The sequence below is a fragment of the Castor canadensis genome, chromosome 10 (assembly GCF_047511655.1).
Source record: "Castor canadensis chromosome 10, mCasCan1.hap1v2, whole genome shotgun sequence".
Classification (NCBI taxonomy): Eukaryota; Metazoa; Chordata; class Mammalia; order Rodentia; family Castoridae; genus Castor; species Castor canadensis.
In genome coordinates, this window is record NC_133395.1 from 113,400,535 (window position 1) to 113,421,002 (window position 20,468).

A 20,468-nucleotide genomic window follows, 5' to 3' on the forward strand; every position below is an offset into this window, starting at 1 on the left:
CCATGTAAAAATAGAGGCAGACATTGGAATAAATAATCTGAGGCCAAGGAACACAGAGATTGTTAACCACCGAAAGTGAGGAGATAGGCTTAAAAGGGCTTCTTCTTCAGAGCCTTTCAAAGGAACCAGCCCTGCCCATACCTTGATTTAAGACTTCTGCTTCTAAAACTATCAGAGAGAAAATTTCTGTCATTTTCAGCCACCCAAGTGGTGGTAGTTTGTTCCAGCAGCTCTAGGAAAGAGACATGATATAAAATGACTTACCAAGGTTCTTTTCAAATAACTCTTTGCGGAATTGGGAAGGAATGAAGATCTTGATGGACAAAGAAAGACTGAGGAACTGTCCTGAAATTAGAGGAGTCAAAAGACACAGGGCTGGTAATGTAGTATGTGAGCCTGCATTGGATCCAGGCTCGTCGGTGTGGCCATTGATTAAATTTAGATAAGGTCTGTAGATTACTGGGTGATGGTATACTCTAGTGAAGTAGGAGGTTAACATTTAGGGAAGTTCATTGATAAATATATGTAACTTTTTGAAAACAGTGTTTTTTGCAACTTTTTCAAAGTCTGAAACTATTTCATAATGCAAATTTAAGACAGTAATACTATTTGTTTCTATGAGAAAGACAGGAGAGAAATACGTTTAGGGGATTGCCTTGGACACATTACAAATGGTTGACTCGTCCATTTTCGTAGAAAAGACAAAGGCTTTGTCTTTCACTTCACCAGCTCTTTCCTCCTTACACTTGTGAGGAAGTTATATTTCTTTATATTAAAACAGATCACTTCCAGTACTCTGAGTACTAAAAACCTCACTCATGAAAATACATCCCTTTACCTCTCCCCACTTGAAATGGCCTGCTGTCCTGCTATGATGAATCTAAGAGATATGTATGTGACTTGGAAAACTGATTCATGGAACAAGGGAGGGGTTTAAGTTGTTGATGAGATTATTACCTACAGAGTAATCACACCGTAGTACGAACACAGTGTCTTTCCATAGACACAAAGAGAGAGCTGACAAAATTTTATACCAGGATGTTAACAGTAGTTCTCAGTTACATTAGGGTAGCTTTAATTTCCTCTCTCATCTTTTGACTTTTTTTTTTAAATAGTATTTTTGTTAATGAAATAAATTAGTTTGTAAGGGAAAGAATAAAACTATTTTTAGAGGTATTTCCACCCTACTCCCCACCAAATGAGCTCTACGTTTGGTCTAAGATAAAAAGTCCCAAGAGAAAACTTGCTGAAGAATTCATTTAGCATTCCACTCTCCCTTCTCTTAGGGGCTGAGCTTTGGCCTCTATGGCTGTCCTGGACGGTGGCAAGTGTGACAGCAGAGCTTGTGCTTTGGTGGTCTCATCACTCTGAAGTAGCCAACTGAGGAATGGCTTTATACTTCAAAGATTTTTTTAAAAACACTGCATTTTGTTTATCAAAAAGTCTTTCTTGTGTTTCCCTTTGGTTCAATTAAATATATTTTAGAATTTGCAGTTGTGGGTCCTTAATATATTCATCCTAAGATGCCTTTGTGCATCTGTTATATATTTTCATATTGTTTTACCTAATAGTTTTGAAGAGATTTTAAACATTTGAACCTTTTCCCACTCTGTTTTAAAGACAATATCTGGAGAAAGTTAGGACTTAGCAAGTTACTAATTTTTTATACCTCTCATTTCCCATAGTCAGCTGCTTTCAAAACAAAAGGGCACATATTTTTCTGCCTTCTTCCCTTTTCCTTTGCTTCATAAATAGGCTTTGAGTAATTCAAGAGGATTGGATTGACCCTCTGGTATGATTTTTACTGATCCCATATGCTAATTAACTGTCTTATCCATAATTCAATTATAAGAGATAAGATCTTTATATATACATGGTAAATGCATAATATATTTTAGACAAAAAATATTGAGCAACTTAAAATTAAATTAAATATCCTTTTTAAGTAACTTGTTTGCTCTTAAATAGATTTGCTTTGATGATGGGCTATTGTTTTGAAACAGGCTTTATTTTCCTATCTTTTACTCTTTTGTTACTGTTGTTCATTTCTCCCATCTTCTGATTTTACAATCACCAAGCTAGCCCTTTTTATTTTGACCGTTGACCTTTGTCCTGGCATCATGAGTGGTTATTACTTTGGGATGTTCTTTAAGGAACGTAGCTTTAAATTATTGGAAAAAGTCATTATATTCTTTTTTATTTTTTTCCTTCCCCATCCCCTTTCCTTTCCTTCCTTTTCCCTTTCCTTTCCCTTTCCTTTTCCTTTCCTTTTTTGCTTCCCTTTCCTTTCCCTTTCCTTTTTTGCCTCCCTTCCTCCCTCCTTCCCTCCTCTCCTCCCCTCTCCTCTCTGCCCTCTTCTCCCTACCCCTCCCCTATTTTCTTTTCTTTTTGATGGTAAGCACATGCTCTATTACAGTTATGCCCCAGCCCCCAAATTCACTATATTCTAATCACATAAATACTATTGAAATAGCAGCAACTTTAAATTACAAGCCATTTAATTAACATACAAAATAAAACTAAGCTGTTTAAAAATAGTCAAACAGACCGGAGGGCAAAATCTGAAGGATTAAATAGAAAGGCTTCTTTGGATACTAGCTACATAGATAGCTTATCTTATTTTTAGTTAGCTACTATGATAAAATTGCTCATGGGATGTGTTAGGGCTCCAACATGTTACCAGAGGTTTGATTTACTCTGCATTTCTAGCACTTTGAAATATGTTCAAACTAGTCAAATTGATTAAATAGACCAACATCATGTTTTAATGTTTTAGTATCCATGTTGCTCCAAGATCTTTCTGAATCAGTTTATTTCTATAAATATAAAAATAATAAATGATAAAAAAAACTCTTCCCAAATTTTGACTTTAAAGCATGTTCCTGGTTAAACAATGCCAGCTAAAATCGGCAAATAGCCCTATCCTTGAAGATTTTGGAGCTCAACTTCCATTTCTGGAGCCTTGTTTTTGTCATGTATCATTTTTGTAGCAGCTGGCTTCTTCCTGTCTTGGTATAGTTCCTGTAAAATATGTCGCTCAGTTAGTTTTATTTTAGCAGCAATAACCTGTTCTTCTTTTTCATTGTTACTTGAGTATCTCGTCTGCTAGATTTGCAGCATTATTTCCACCAAGCGCCTCTTTCTCTCTTTGTTTTTTTTCTTCACATCCCAAGAGATCTATGTTTTTTTGAATTAAACAAAACTTCCTTCTCTGTGCCATGCAATTTAAAAATTCTCAATGAACTTCTTGTACACTAGTATAGTATGGTATTGCTTCATGTGGGGAAATGATCCTGCAAAAATTAATTTCTTTAATTAAATTAGTGGCATCGTAAAGTGCTGGGTTTACTTGGATTTTGTGGCTTCTGAGATGACTCTTGGGGTGTTTGTGACTATACTGGAAGCTGGGAGGGACTTCCTGGTTTGGTTGGTGTCTTCACCTTCTCTCTACTGGTGACATCCTGAATTAGTTTCTTTCTTTCTTTCCTTCCTTCCTTCCTTCATTCCTTCTTTCCCTCCCTCCCTCGTTCCCTTCCCTTTCCTTTCATTCCTTCCTCTCTCCCTCCCTCCCTTTCTCCCTCTTTCCCTTCCTCCTTCCCTCCCTTCTTCCCTCCCTCCTTCTCTCTCTCTCTCTCTCTCAGTATTGGGGATTATTGAATCTGGGGCCTTATGCATGCTAGACAAACACCTCTACAATTTGAGCCACACCCCAGCCCTTTTGTTTTGAATTTTGTTTTTGAGATTAGGTCTCACTACCTTTGCCAAGGCTGGCCTCGAACACTTAATCCTACTGCCTCTGAACTTCTTTCAAGAACCCATCTTTCATGGTTGCTAGGCTTGATTCAGGCCCAAGGCTTAATAGGATTAAGCTGATCAGCGTGCACCATCACCCTTTGTGCTCACTAGTTTAGGGATGAGTATATAATGGTGAAAGTGAACTAGAAGTGAGGAGACATTGGAAGATCCCACATTCTGCCATGGGTAGAGTAGAGGAAAAGATATGATACTTGTGAGTCCTACATCAATCTTATGGCCCTGTAAGGGAAAGGCAGGACATGCTGGTGCAAGGGCTATTGGGTGTGAGAAAGGACCTGGGGATGGAGTTAACCTTACAGGATGTAGAATAGAAAGAAAGATAGAAAACATCTTTTGTGAAACCATGGCAATCTCCACATTAATTCATCTTTAAAGCTATTCCTGCCTCTTATCTTTTTAGTTCTATGGACCACTCATTTTTAAAGGTATTTTGGGTAGAGTGTTTGGTTTCTTAAATTGGGAAGATTTCCTACTTGAAGAAGTAGAGTGTACATTGACAAGAGAATAACAAGAGAAACTTTCTTTTTTTTTAAATTGTTTTATTATTCATATGTGCATACAATTCTTGGGTCATTTCTCCCCCCCTGCCCCCACCCCCTCCCTTACCACCCACTCCGCCCCCTCCCTCTCCCCCCCCTCAATACCCAGCAGAAACTATTTTGCCCTTATTTCTAATTTTGTTGTAGAGAGAGTATAAGCAATAATAGGAAGGAACAAGGGTTTTTGCTGGTTGAGATAAGGATAGCTATACAGGGAATTGACTCACATTAATTTCCTGTGCGTGGGTGTTACCTTCTAGGTTAATTCTTTTTGATCTAACCTTTTCTCTAGTTCCTGGTCCCTTTTTCCTATTGGCCTCAGTTGCTTTTAAGGTATCTGCTTTAGCTTCTCTGCGTTAAGGGCAACAAATGCTAGCTAATTTTTTAGGTGTCTTACCTATCCTCAGCCCTCCCTTGTATGCTCTTGCTTTTATCATGTGCTCAAAGTCCAATCCCCTTGTTGTGTTTGCCCTTGATCTAATGTCCACATATGAGGGAGAACATACGATTTTTGGTCTTTTGGGCCAGGCTAACCTCACTCAGAATGATGTTCTCCAATTCCATCCATTTACCAGCGAATGATAACATTTCGTTCTTCTTCATGGCTACATAAAATTCCATTGTGTATAGATACCACATTTTCTTAATCCATTCGTCAGTGGTGGGGCATCTTGGCTGTTTCTATAACTTGGCTATTGTGACAAGAGAATAACAAGAGAAACTTTCTTAAGCAGTCAGCACTTAAGCAACTTCTTGGATTAATTAATATTCTTCAATTTTCTCATGAGCAAAACACTGGGTGGTGTCTAGAATATGCTAGATGACCATAGCTAGTAAACTGCCCCAACAGTCAAAAGACTGCGATACTGTCTATAATGATTTAGCCAAATTTTAAGAAGAAGTTGTTTAACGTGTTATTTAGAAACACATTGCTCTAATCGTGTTTTGGTTATCTAACAATAATCACATCAAAGATACACACACACATATGAATTGTCAATCATTTCCATTCTCTATGGAATTGGGTGGGTTATAAAAAATGAGGTATGTATCACCTGGTTCGCTTGCCTTGGTAGAATAGACTCAATTTACATTAGTTGTTTTTATGTACTGATAAAAAAAAAACCCCTTTTCTTCTCAGTGATCTAATTTGGATGCTAAATTATATGGTCATCCTGGTTACAAATCATTTAATAGAATTACACCAATATGCTTTGACTTTTCATGAGCCATTTATGTGACAAGAGGTGGGGACTTTCAGGATCTGTCTCTGCCACTCAGGGGTTAGGAGTTAACATACATGTGGTAAGGAAGGTCCATAAACTGAATCATTCAGTCTCATTTAATTTCACTCAATGGCAATTGTTCAACAAACTGAGGAAATAGTTGAAAAAAGATTTTGTATGGTGAATGAGGTCCAGTGGAAAGAGGGCTGGAGTCTCCTCGTTAATAGTTCTTGGCTAACATTACTGGAAGTTGGCATCGCTCCTTGTGTGGATAATGGTCTTTGGTAGAAGTTCACACTTCCAGTGGTACAGTTCAGGAGTTTTACAACCTGTAGATCCTCACATGAAACTGGGCATCAGAAGCAAATACTTAATAGTGTCGTAGCCTTGTGAACCTGGACCCCTGATGCCAAGTCCATAAAACCACTTCAGCATGAAGTTGGCTTCCTTCCCGGTGCTGGGAGAGGCGTGTCTTTCTTGAGATCTACAGTCACAGGACACCACCCACTTCTTGGAACATCTTTCTCAACTTTGTCAGGTTTACTTCTCACCATTCTTTTGCATGCTTCTTCCTGCAGAGTCATAGCTAGAAATTTCCTTTGTACATGACCCAATCTATATCCTGGTATTCCTGGGGCCCAGTAGTTAGCAGTTTGTCAGTTTCAGAGCACAAGATATAGAGGATATATTTATGTTTTATTAAAGAATGTGTTTGTATGTCACCTGCCACCACATACTCCTGGACAACGTCAAGGTTTGGTGCAGAATGACCGAGGATGGACACTGTGGGAGGAATTGATGACATTGGAGCTGTATTTCTTTAGTCTAGGTGCTCCTGGGGCACACTCATGACTTCAGACACTGTTGTCCCACCCTGTGCTTACTTCATCTTTTCTGCTTTTTAGGGTAGTGCCACTGTGATGGCTGTTAAAGGCAATGCACAATGCAGAATCCAATTACATCTATAATGGTGTACAGACAAACAAACAAGCCACATTCCTTTCCCAGTCCCCATGTTCCCCATCCCAGCTTCCTCTTAAAAGCCAGATTCAAAGCTATCTGTTCTCTCTGCAGTTTAAATCTCATATTGGAGGCGAGAGAGTCAGCTCTTGGCCTTTGGGTGTTGAAAACAAGCTGAAAACTTAAACGTGGCCCCTCTCCTTTAGTAAATGTCCACACTCTACTTGTCTGCCTGCCTGTGATGTCTGGTCCCTCAGTGGCTTCGGTTACAGTGGTGCTGTGTGGTTCCACCATTCTCTTCCTTCCACAGCCCTCTGCTTCCTGCACCTCCCAGCTCTGTGCCAGCTGCCTTTGTCCAGCTCGCAGCTGTATGTCTTCACACCAGCAATATCCCTGACAGCTTCTTAATTGCTACATGCATTTGTACAGTTCCCTAGCAATTATATTTCAGACTCTGTCAGGGTACCTGCTAGCCTCAGGGCTGTGTTTATATTAAATATCAATAAAAAGCTGATAGCATCAGCCAGGATGGCAGGCCCACAAAATCATATTTTACTGGGAGCCAGGCCTGTCTGGAAGACGGAAGGAAGGTTTGAATTTCTTCCTCTCTTCCAAAAGGTTAAATAAAATGAAAGGAGACTTTCTGAGTGAATATAAGGAATGGCTTCTTACTAAATGATGACAACTATATATTCGAGTTAGTGTTGTCCTCTGTTGTGTGTGAGTTGTCATAATATCTGTTATTGCTTCTTTTTTGTGCTCCCCCATATGGAACATAGGACAAAGCTTTGAAATGGGTTAGAGTTTATTTGGTTTTACTTTGGGAAGAGAGGATAAGATAGAGATTAAGGGCTAAGTGGCTCTGAGCCCCACCCCATCCTGCATCTCACATGCCCCGCACAACCCTCTACTGATGGAGACGGGAGAATCCAAGTTCTTTATGGCTGTTTGTTGTGCCCCTGCAAGGCCTTGGTTCCCTCATTCTTCAAAAATGTTATGTCCTTCCTAGGAGCTGTGCCATATGGGAGATGAAATGCAGCACCATGTGAGCACATGGCAGCACCCGCCTGGAGAGTTTTTATGGAGGTTGTCAGTACCCAGCATGAGTGGTCAAGGATTTTGTCATCTTACCATTCTCATTCTTTCATGCTGACTGTACACATGTCAATCAAGGTCACCTGAAACAATGGCTTGGGTGGATGTGTATTCTTGGTATTGTTATAACAGAGAAATTAGTTTTTGTCTGAAAATCTGTGATAGTCCATCTGCTTGGGGTCAAAGTCACCCCTCTCATAGTCAGTGAAATTTCCCATTTGTCAGGCCAGCCCCCTGCACTTCCTTTCCCCTTAGTGTAGCTACTCAGGAGTTTACTGTTGTCTAAACCTTCCTGCTGTTTGGATCCTGGATGAGTCAGGGGATTGCTTCAACTATAGGGACAAATTCCTGCCTTCAAAGTTCAAAACCTGGACCAAGTCACATCCTCTATGGACACTGTTGACTCTTCTAATTCTGCCACCCTGGTACAGGCACTGCCTCACCTATCTGTGCTTGGTTACTCTCAAATGGCAAAGATGAGTACCTCCTCCCACTCAAAACCCTGAAGGGTCTCTGCTGTTCTTGAGACGGGAGCAGACTGCAGACCAGGCTCTACAATGGGTCCTTATCTCTCCATTTCTCATCCAGCCTCCTTTTTTAGGCTTGAATTCTAGGCATTTGAATTTTCTTTGCTCTGCCAAGACCATTCTATATCCCAATGTCTATTCACTCTGCAAATTCTGGTTTTCCTCACTGGACTATGCATTTCATATGTGAAAGACCACATCTCCTTTTGTCTACTGCTTTGTCCCTACATCCTAGCACATGTTGGCACAGGGTAGGCATTCAGTAAATATTTTCTGAGTGAATGAATAACTAAGTGCTTACTATCCAGTATAGCTGCTAAATGCCTTGGGAGATATTGGAAAATATGACATGATTTATACCCTTCCGATGGGTTGTCCACCAGTAATATGTTAGTTAGCTTTTTGTTGTTGTTGCTGTGACAAATAGCTGAGAGAGAGAGATTAAAAGGAGGAATGAGATTTTGGTTCAGTTTCAGAGGTTTCAGTCTATGGCTAGCTGGCACCTTTGTTTTCAGGCCTGGATGAGGCAGACATCATGGCAGAAGGGCATGGTGGAGGTAAGAGCTGCTTACCTGATGACATCCAGGAATCAGCGAGAGACAGGAAGGGCTGGGATAAAGATATGTCCCCAGGGAACATTCCCAGCAACCTGCTTCTTTTAATGAGGCTCTGCCTCTTAAGGTTTCCAGAACCTTCCAAAATAGTACCACCATCTGGGGGCCAAGCCTTCAACTCAAGAGCCTATGAGGACATTTCATATTCAAATGATACCTTTCTGTCCCCTAATGGCTCATGTTCATCTAATGCAAAATTCATTTAGTACAATTCTAAGAGTCTCAACAGTTCCAGCACTGCTCAAAAGTCCAAGTTCAAAGTCTCTTCTGAAAAGTATGGAAAACTCTTAGGTGTAAGCCTCTGTGAAAATCAAACACAAGTTACCTACTTTAAAGATACAATGTCATAGAGTTAACACTCCAATTCCAAAAGAAAATGGGGAAATGGGGTTATAGAGAGGAGGGATGTAACTCAACCAAGGACAAACATTAAATCCTGTCGCTCCATGCCTGGCATCCAGGGGGCTGGAGGAATGATGTAAGCTCCTAAGGGCTTAGGAAGCCCCACCCTATGGATTTTCTGGCTATATCCCATGTGACTTATCTCTTGGGATGCTTTTGGTTGCTCCCCATGACTTTCCTTGATAGATAGTCCACGTTCCTGGCATCTCCAACTTCCTGTTCCTCACAGATTCAGGAATTGCCTTCTTAGGGGGCTGCCTTCAGGGACTGTGACCCATTATTTACTGTCTGACTGCCCAGGCTTTTCTTTGAAACCTGTATGGAAGCTTCCCTCACTCCTATATCCCTGCAAAACCATTATCACATAGATGATAAGATCTGCTGCCAGCTCACGCAGTAGCTGTGCCCCTTGGATCATAGCTACAGTGGCCTCTGAGGAGCTTGGATGGTTGAACCTGGGGAAATATTTTCCTAGGTGGTCCCTGGCAGTGGGAATGGGGCACCTGTTCCAAGGTCCTTTCTTCTCAAGGAAAATTCTTTTAAATGAGTTTATACCTTTAGAGTCTTGAGCCTGTGATGGGTGGGACATGTCCTCAAAGCATCTTATCTATTGTCCCCATACAGAGTACCTGGTTTCTTCCCCCTCCTCCCTTCTCCTTCTTTTTTCTAATTTTGGTGGTACTGGGGTTTGAACTCAGGGCCTTACACTTGCTAGGCAAGTGCTCTACCATTTGAGCTATACCCCAGCCCTCTTTTAAATATGTCAGATAAGTCTTGCAGTTTTCCCCAGGTATGGCCTCTGACCACAATCCTCCTACCTCATCCTCCTTAGCAGCTGGGATTGCAGGCATGTTCCACCATGCCTGGCTTATTTTTTGAGATCGGCTTTCACTAACTGCCCCCTGCCCTATGGCTAGTCTTGAACTGTGATCCTCTCATCTCTGTCTTCGGCATAGCTGGGATTATAGACATGTACCACCATACCCAACCCCTATTTTTAGTGGCCAGTATTTTTTTACAACCGTGCCCTCCTGTTCACAAGTTTAAAAGTGTTCCTTTTTTGGCCAAACTGCATGGCTTTCAAACTCTTCTCCTCTGATTTTTGGTCTCAGTTCTCACTGTAAACCTAGCTAAAAGCACTAGCAATAAACATGCCACAGCCTAAATACTAGGCTGTCTTGAAATTTCCTCCTTCAGATTAACTAGTCCATCAATTTTAAATTTAGCCTAGTGCAAGGTCTCAGGACAGTGACAAAAAGTAGACAGGTTCTTTGCCAAAATGTAACTCGAACAGCCTTGGTCCATTTCCTAATAGAGCCCTCATTCCCATCTGAAACATGTGAGCAAATGTTTCACATTCCACATTCACCTTAGCATCCTGGTCTTCTGAGTTCCATCAGAATTATCCACTAAAGTCTGCTTACAGCATTTTAGGGACTCTCTAGCTTGCTTCTCCTAACTTTTCCAAATTCCTTCTCCAAAGGCTTTTGAACCACATGGTCAGGTAATCACAGCAAACCCCCCCCCTTTACTGCTATCATTTTTTTGGTGTGTTGGTTAGGCCTTGTGTTATTGTGACAAAATATTAGACATAAACCATAAACATCTTAAAAGAGGAAAGATATATTTTGGCTCATGATTTCAGAGTTTCAGTGTGTGGTCAGCTTGTTCCATTGTTTTGGGCCTCAGGCAAGGCTGAGCATCATGGCAGGGAGCACATGATGGAGAAAAACTGGTTAGTGGGGACATACCACATATCAAATGAAGTGTTTTTGTTTTATGGGTTTTTTCTTTTTTGGTGGTACTGGGGTTTGAACTCAGTACATCACACTTGCTAGGCAGGCACTCTGCTACTTGAGCCACTCCACCCTCCCTCCCCAATGAGGTTTTCACTTAGTGAATACCAGCATAGCTATAATGTATCAAAGCTACTTTAGGCTCAGAAGCCCTTTGAGATGTGCTCATCCACACTCAAGTGTATTTTAGCCAAGATTTTAGGCCTGGCAGTGACCCCTTCACAAGAGACCCCAGTTCTAAATGCTAATGGTGATGAAGAAGCCTTAAAGGCCTGTTCTACACAGACAGCCCAAGGTGGACACCTTCCAGAGCTCTTGGAGATGAGCTTGGAATTGGTCCTCAGTACTATCTACATCTTACTTCATCCGACCTGGTCCTTCAACTCATCCACATGCTCCAATTCCTAGATACAAAGTCACCATGTCAGTGCCCCCAAAAAGCCCAATTGGGGTTCCATCTTTCAGGGACCCCCCTCCACCACTTCATTTGTCTGCTGACAACTGGGACATACATCCTGTCCAAAGCCATCTGTTACCTGGTCTCTTGGCTGCACTTCCCCTGCCACCCTTTTCGCCCAGATTTCACACCGTGTGTTCATGTTCTCTGCCATTTAGTAGTTTGTGCAAGGAACTAACTTTGCTAACCTTTGCCTTGAGTAACTGAATATACTGGGGCAATAGACTGCAAAGCTTTAGGATCAGTTTTGTCATCTGTAAAACTGGGGTATAAAGAGTAGTCTACCCCTGCTGGTAAGGGCCATGCATAGTGGGTGGTATGTTGTAAGAGCTTCATAAAAGCCAGTGTCTACGGCTGCTAATATAATGTCATCATTGTCTTTTTTTATTTCTGTCATGTGGTTTTCTTCTTCATATCTTTCACAAAGATTTGTGAATGACTTATTCTAAGATAGGAAGGAGGAACAAATACAAGTTGCTCTACAAAATCAAAATGTGGTAAGGAAGAAATAATGCTAATCACTGGAATGACAGTTCATTGGGGAATTAACCCTGAAACCTAACACAGGCAAAGAGAATCTAGAGCTTTCTTGGGGATTTTCCAAGCCATTGTTTTCTAACTCCATCCAAAGTGGTTCAGTGTTGAGCCACAAATCCTTCTGTCCCTCTGGTTCCAGGACCGCCAGACATGGGTTGCATGAAAAGCAACCTGCATTTAATATTTAGCATATTAGAAAGTTTCAAGAGAGGGTAAAGGTCTGGCAAGTAATCCTGTTTTATAATTCAGCACACATGAATTAGTATTTTCCAGGAGACACATGTGCTTGATAACTAGCATCAGAGTTATCTACTGTTTCATCTGTGCTCCTTTAAGAATGAAAGGGAGCGATGCCATTCACTTGCTGAAATGGATAACATGAACATGAAACTTCCCAGCTATTCTATGGAAGCTTGTCCTGTACATGGTACTGAAGAGAACATCTTCATGGGCTCAGTCCCCTGACTCCCTGTGCCCAGTGTGATTTCAAATCCTGGATTTGCCCAGCTTCAAAGCAAGTCTGAAATCCTGCCTGCAGCCATGTTCAAGACAGAAAGTGCCTTTCTCACTAGTGCCACACTTCAAAAAAAACAAAACAAAACAAAAAAAAACAAAAAGAAAACCTGCCAAGTCTGAGTTCAGGCTCCTCTCTTTAAACAATGCTTTTGGGGGAATGGAGATTTGTCTGATATTCTGTATCAGCTTATAATTATTCATGTTCACTCAGATTCCCTAGAAATGGTACCCAAGTTTTGTGGTGTAAAGAGGAAATCTTAATACACATGTGCTAATTCACTAGAGAATAAATGATACTGAAAAGAACTGAGTATGTATCAGATCATTCTAAGGTCTAGAGAGGAAGCTAAAGCACTAGGATGAGATTGCTTGTCCTAGGAAAAGGAAGTTGCTATGCTGGCTATAGATGTCAGAAAAGAAATTTTATTTGGGAACCATGAATAAAGATGTGGCAGGCCTTGGCATGGGTGGAACCAGATCCTGCCTGTTAGAACATGTACACCTGGCAGGAAACTTCACTATCCTACTAAAATCATTCCCAGGACCCACCCACCTCTCTAGCCTCAGCTGCCACTAATCCCTTCCCTCATTGGGCCCCAGCAACTTCTTTTATTGCTGTTCACTGGTTTCTTCCAAGCTAAGGGTTTTTGAACTTGCTGTTGCTTCTTCTACAAAGCTTGTGCTGACCTTGGAGTTTGGAGACCGTCTCAGCATTAGGGTTTTACCTCTGGGAGATCCTCTGGCTACCCAATGTAACTCTCCTCCCTTCTTCCTACTCATGGTCACTTTCTTCATCACACTTATTTCTATTTGAGATTCACATAATTTTCTATTGTTACTCTCCTAGGACTGATATGTCTCATTCGTTATTTGGTTCACTATTGAATGCTTGATTTAGTAGGTGCTCAACAAATATTTGTTGAATGAACACATGAATGAGAGCCATCCAAGGAAGAGATTTTGGTAAAGTCTTGCCTGGATAGATAGTCTAAGGCTAACTGAATGACTAGGTGAGGGATTGAGGACTCACTACAGCACTGGGCCTACTGATGGACCTGAAGACATGAGGAGTTCTCTCACTGCTGAGCAAATTGTGTGCCTTGTCTCAGCAGCCTTTGAGGAAGGACTGATGTCGTTCCTATTCTACAGATGTAGTTATGTCATAAGCCCAAGGCCAGTAGCTGGCAAGTGCCAAGTGAGGTCTTAAACCCGGGGCTCCAGTGCCTGAGTTTCAGACTATTACGTTGTACTATGCAGGTGCTGCTTAGCAACACTCAACAGACACCAGGAGTAAATTAGAATCTCTGCTTGGGACCTTATTTATGTACTTCCTAGTGAACAGATTAAGGAACAGTCAATATTTATGAAGTTTGCTTCACAAAATTAGCAATATGCTAATTGCTTTCCTGAGTGCTTTGTGCCCATTAATTTGCTAGGACCCAAGAAATCTGACCATCTCAGGCTGGACTCCAGAGGATGGAACTGGTGACTGAAATACGGAGATAACAGGGGCTGCCACATTCAAAGACATAGAACAAAAATGAGAAGGTGTGCAGGAATGTGTGAGAGTGAGCAGAGAATGTTAGCCATGTGTGACACAGGGGACCCATGTAGCAGGCGCAGACCTGGGAGGAAGGTTGAGAAGACAGCTGTTACTCATGTGAAAATAAACTTTAAAAACTGTTTATTGTTGTTTATAATGTATGTGATACATTATGAATATCAATCAGGGATGTGTGTGATGCTTTTCAGATTCAAACTGTAAATTTATCACAAAGGTGGTATGGGACTTTCACTCTCCCAATGTCTGCTAGTGGTCTGTCTTGGTAAAAGCTGAACATCTGATAAGTTCTTGGCTGCTATTGGGAGTGGGTCAATGTCTGGAAGCAAGACTGCTGCTAATCCTGGACTTCACATTGACCAATATGCACCGTGGACAGGAACAGTGGGCGAAATGACTGTGTCATCCTGGAGTCTGCATTATTGAACAGAGAATGCTGGTCTTGACACACACACTACACATTACAGCAAAGGATTTTCTGTATTGCAGAAAGAACCCAGTGTATTGTAGGTAGAACCCATTAGCAAAGATCATGAAAATATAATGCAAACATAGAATCTTAACTGTTCCCATAAAGAAGAAAAGGGTAAAGGCATTAAACCTCCTTCACTAGGGAAAAGCCCTTCACTTATTAAACTCAGATTTTAAAAATAATATATACAAACCATGAAATGAACATATTGTATAGACTATTTATTTAGTTTGGTGGTACAGGGGTTTGAACTCAGGGCCTCATGCTTGCTAAGCAGGCACTCTACCATTTGAGCCATTCCACCAACTGTGTAGACTAATTTAGAAAGCTTCCAAAAGATGTGTCCAGGCCAGAACCTCTAGTACCTACAAATGTTACCTTACTTGAGAATAAGGGTCAGGATTTGGAGTGGGCCCTAAATCTAGTGCTTGATGTTCTTGTGAGAGAAAGGAGAAGGAGATTTGACACAGAGAGGCATAGAGGGGGAGGCCATGTAAGATGGAGGCAGAGATTGAACTACTGTGTTTGCAAGTCAAGAACTCTTAAGTGTTACTAGGAGGTAGGAAATATGGCAGACGCACTCTTAGTCTCCTGCAGGAACCAGCTCTGCCAACACCTAAGTTTGGACTTCTGGCCTCCAAAATGGTGAGAGAATGAATTTGCATTGTTTAGGTCACCCAGTGTGGGGTAACTTGTTACAGCCACAGGAAGCACAAACAACACATTTAAGCCTCTAAGATTAGAAGTGGTGGTGTGAGCTGCCTTAAATGAAGATAGGGGCTTTAAACAAATTTGGAAACAGTTTGAGAAAAGGCAAGCTATTGAAAGGACACTGTCATTTTTGCAAGTGACCATAGGCAGTCAATTTCTTAGCTACCATAGAGGGAACATCAACTGGAGCATTGGTCCAGCCCTACCAAGATATTTTCTTCTTCCTCATTGAACGGGATAAGGGGCTGGCCACCTGACCTCAGCAGCCTTGACTGACCCTTCTGCCCTCTGTCAGTGGTAGTGGGAAAGCCATTTAAAATTTGTCTTTGTTTATCTGAAGACTTAGATGAATGTCCCATGCAATTTTCCTATTCATCTCTGTCTCTTCAATGCCTGTAACAATGGGCAGCCATTCAAAGATTTCCCCTTCTATTAAAATTGCTCACTAAGCAAGCTTGTGGAATCAATATACTATGATTATCTTACAAGCCTGGGGTGGGGAGTGTTATTTCAAATATCTATCAAGTGGGTGTATGTAACATAGCCCCTATTTTAAGCAGATCATATTTTTTTAGTGATTTTACTTCCCCTTGTTCACCATGCTCTGAGAAAATCGAATCCCCCTTTTGTTGAAGAGACACAATTTCAGAGCAAGATTTGGTGTTCAAATAAGGTGAGTGAAATGGCCCTTAGACAAGAGTTCTGAAGGTTTATATTTCTGAAGGTTCTCAGAGTACCACAGGTTGCAATCAGTATTCTAGGATACCTGGAGGAATGGGCAGCCCTTTTCTGCCCCAAAAGGAATCAGAAGAATACAACTAGACCAATCCTACCTAATTGCTATACTCAAAGAAAAAAAAAATGTGACTTGTCTAACTGAAAACTGTGGAACACTTTAACTGATGTAATGAGCTAGTAAAATGGGATTTTTGCCTATAAGTGTGGCAGGTTTTTAGATGATACTGACATAATTAAGGCCATCGACAGAGGCAAAAAGCAAGGATTTTTTTTTTGGTGTCATTATTGTGTTTGCATCTTTGTGGGCTAATTTAAGTGTCTTTTGCAGCCAGGAGTGAGTCACAATGATTATTATCAAGCTTGGACAGGAAGAATAAGGGCTCCATTTTCTAGGATCGCAAGTATAAAGCCTTTCTCAAAACTACTCAGAAGTACAAGGTTAAATTGGTCATTTTCACTCTCCCAGGCTACATGGTTTGTTACAGTCTAGAGGAGTTAGAGCATTTACCCTTGAGATGGAAGTCAGAATTCCAATTGCCTAAGTGATCTGAAAGAAAAAGGCAGTACAGAGGTGTGACAGTCATACAAGGTCCCTGCCTGTCAGCTGGTAAGGTGCCATTTGCGGGCTCTGCTCCTCATGTAACATCACAAGTGTGGCCAGCTGTCGAAAGGCAGGCAGGTGTGGAGGAGAGGTGGGGTGTATTGGGGCCAATAGTGAGGCCCTTTATCAGTATACCTGGTTTTTTTTTATGAGCATTTCCAACATTCTTTTTCTCATTGATTACTCTGCAACTTCAGAACAGGAGTGAATGAATCTATTTTCATCCCTCCTGCCTTTGTAGTACCAAGGGGTTCCTGGAATGAGCAAGTCACTGTTGGGTTGCTGTGACTCAGGGAACTCAGTGAGGTGTCTGGTCTCTGTGTCAGTAGAGTAACCCCCTAGATAGCTCTGTGAATACCTTTTGCTGTTAGCTGTTGCCTGGTGATTTGTTTAGCCTTCCAAACATGCCTCTAGAGTAGGCCACCTTATCCCCATTTTACAAATGAGGAAGCCAGAGGCTTTCTGGCTTGGTAGCTAGGTGTTCTTAGATAAATATGTCATCTTCTGGGCTCCCACCTCCTTAAATAGAGGATCCCAGTGGGCCCTGCCTAGGAGGGCTACTGAGATGACAGAGACAGGAAAGCAATAGTGCCTTCCCCACAAGAAGGAACCAATGAACTATTCCCCTCTTCTTCCTGGTGATTAATGTGCCTATTATATTGCCATTCTCACTCTTATTATACTGGGGCTTGGCAATTATTTCTCTTCTTAAAATATAATGTTGCTGAAGGTGGCATCATGTTGGAATGATCTTCAGAGGTAAAAGTAAATCAGCAAAACGTGGATTGTCAGGGAGAAGCCTCATGATACTCCTTGCTTTGGCCAGTGTGTGAGAAATACTTATTTTCTCTTTCTTTTTGTTAGCCCCCTTTTTTCTTTTTTGAACAAAAGGCAGAGTTATCTTTGGGCTACCAAGAGTGAGAAAGGGATATTTATTAATGGGATCATAGGGCAGAAGAGTAAATTATTGTCTGATTTCCTGAGAACAATCTTAGTTTTATTCATCCATCTATCCACCCATCTATCCACTCTTCCCTTCAGCCAGAGGTTAGAAGATGACCAGAAAGTGGTGGTCTCTGACCTGATGGATCTCCCACTGAGATCCATCAGTGGATCAGCTGAAGAGAAGTGGAGAGATTTTATGATTTAATTCCAATTTACTTATTTTTTTTAAAGCAAAGTTCTAAGTCAGGAATGAAGAGAATTGGAACAGGGCTGTGTTGGCTGAGGTGATTACAATGAGAGAAAACACATTTTTCCTGTTTTTAATGCTGAGTTCCAGCTCAGTAGGGGGGAAACCAAGAAAATAATACTTAGACAGTCTCTTTGTTCTTTTAAGAACCATGGTTTATATGAAATTGAAAATTATCAGTACAAGGGTGGTTCAAGTAAAAGCCATCAGTAGATACTTCTGGTTGGCTCAGAGGTCTGGAACAGAAAAGGTAGTCAGAGTGTCTGGAATCCTTAGTCCCCAAGCATTTCTGGAGCTACACCTTATTTCACAGCTGTCTGCTAGATGGGCTTGTGTGCAGTTACCATGCCAGGGGTCTGTCTCACTTGAGTTTCTAATATGCCTCTTCTCTCTTTTATTCTTTTTTTTTTTTTTTCAGATCCTGCCATTGTTAATGGGGTTTATTGGTCCGAATCCCTAAACAAAGTTTTTGTAGATAACTTTGACCGCGACCCATCCCTCATATGGCAGTACTTTGGAAGTGCAAAGGGCTTTTTTAGGCAATATCCGGGTGAGTATCCCTGCACTGACAATAATGTTTCAGATTAATGATCCTGTAATATTTTCTTTAGGATTCAGGCTTACAATTTTTCTCTTCTCTTAGAAGATGAAAGATTAAGTTCTGTTGTCAGGGTGTCGAACGAGAACAATATGGTGATTATCTGTATGCACGAGCACACACAGAAGTACACACTCACGGATATATGGTATCTATCACAGGACTGACTTCTCTTTGAACCTGTGCATGGCTTCACCACCTTTCTTAACAGAGTAACTCAGAGTTGCCACTAAAACCAAAGAAGTGGGTTATGAAATGTGCCATATTTAATTCTCTTGCACTAGAGTTTCTTTTCCTTAACCATTACTACCACTATTATTGCTGTTATGATAATTGTTGTTAGGGTAAGAGCAAGGCATACTTGGGCAGAGTTAAATTCTGACTAGAAATAAGTGAGTGTGAACATGGGTTCCCCCACCACTGGGCTGGTTCACTGTGGAAGCAGAGGTGAAAATGGCCAACACAGGACAGATGGCAGCAGCCCTTCTATGGAGGCCCCCAACATATCCCTCAGGTGGGTGCATTTCTCAGCATTTGTCCATCATGCATGTGGAACAGGTGTTCCTTCTGGGGCCTTCCCAGGCCTCTGCTTTGCAATAGGATTTTAATTCTGTCTTGGTTTGAATTTTAATTAAAAAGGGAAGTTTTAATTTTGCTTACAAGTTGTGAAAACAGGACTCGGGGCTGCAATTGTGCCAACATCACAGCTGTAGAAATTAACAAGCTCAACCTAAAAGAAGAAAAAAAAGCACCCTGCATAATCTTGGAGCAATTAAGTGGAGTCTTTTATGTTTTCATTAAGTAAGACTAGGCACCTGATGTCTTCCTAGTTTGCAGCACAGAGACGATCAGCCTCCACCTCAAGGAACTGTTTGTCCTGCGCACAGCATCTGTGCCCTGAGACTTGCCTGCCGGGAGGTGTTTGTGTTGCCAGATTATTCAACACTTCCCAAGGGCTGTGTTTAGCAGGGCATACGCTTCTTCTAGCAACTCACAGACATTTAAGCAAAAAGCATCCTATTAAAGGTAACATTATAATAAACAGTAGATTATGAAAGTTCCAATGCCACCAAATTGAAATCTGCCTTGATACACTCAACAGAGAGCAAATTTGAGGCAAATGTTGCTGAGATTGGAGCATGGAGGGGAGACTGGTATGCCTAGCAAGCCTCTGGATACCTAGCCATCTGACCCCATGGCATTTTGATGAGGGAGGATGCTGAAGTAGAAACCAATTCATCTGTTGTTTTCATCAACTACAAGTCCTCTAACTATAGTCACAAATCCCTTGATTTGGAAATCAAAGGGATCCTCATAAAGGTTTTATGTAATGGGATTTATTTCTTTATGCACAAGATTTTTATCAGTCAGAATGGTCGAGTCAAAGTGCTTACAGGTCTTTTATGACATTTTTGGCCGGATTTTGACTTTATAAAATGTCTGCCATGTTTTCGTATTAATGAAGATGAGGGACACAGTACAAAAGGTATTTCATTGCCCTAGTAATGGCATATGGTCACTCAATTCATACTTGGCTCTAAACACAAAGAACACTTTTTGCCTCCTGGCTATAACATGATTACAGAGGATCCTGAGCCTTTTTGATGGGATGCTTTTCCTATTGGGATGCTTCTTTCCATTTTTCGAGTAATATGGTATCATGGAACAGTGGCAAGTGTGCCTGTTCTTAAGAAGAATGAGTGTCTCTTCACTCTTATTTGAGTGTCCTGAGTTCTGGCTTTATACTAAGCACTGTGTGAAAACCTACAGATGAAATGGTGAACTAGACAGAAGAAGTCTAGTGTCTCACCCTGCCATTGGGAAGCTACCTCTTGTGGGAAACACATTTATCAGGGATTTGGGTTGCAAATGACAGAAACTCAGTTCTGCCTAGCTCCAGCAAGAGACACATTTATTGGCTCATGTAACCTGAAATCTGAATCTATTTTGGAGTATTACTGAATATTCAGCAAGGTCTTTTGGATTTGGATCTTTCCTCCTGTCTCTCATTTCTGCCTTCCTTGATTCTGATGTTGTTTCACTGGCAAGTTATCACCTCATGATTGGAAACATTGGCTTCAGGGTTATAGGATTTCTGTCCTAGAAGAGA

General features: G+C 41.2%; 1 protein-coding gene across 4 annotated transcripts in view; it reads left to right on the top strand.

Moving 5' to 3' along the window:
* Nucleotides 1–20,468, top strand: part of Cacna2d3 (calcium voltage-gated channel auxiliary subunit alpha2delta 3) — a 903,262-nt gene that overhangs the window by 401,079 nt on the left and 481,715 nt on the right. For all 4 annotated transcript variants that reach the window (XM_074043965.1, XM_074043966.1, XM_074043967.1 and 1 more), the window contains one exon: nt 18,179–18,310. In XM_074043965.1, the coding sequence (XP_073900066.1) occupies nt 18,179–18,310 (132 nt within the window). The remainder of the gene's footprint in view (nt 1–18,178; nt 18,311–20,468) is intronic.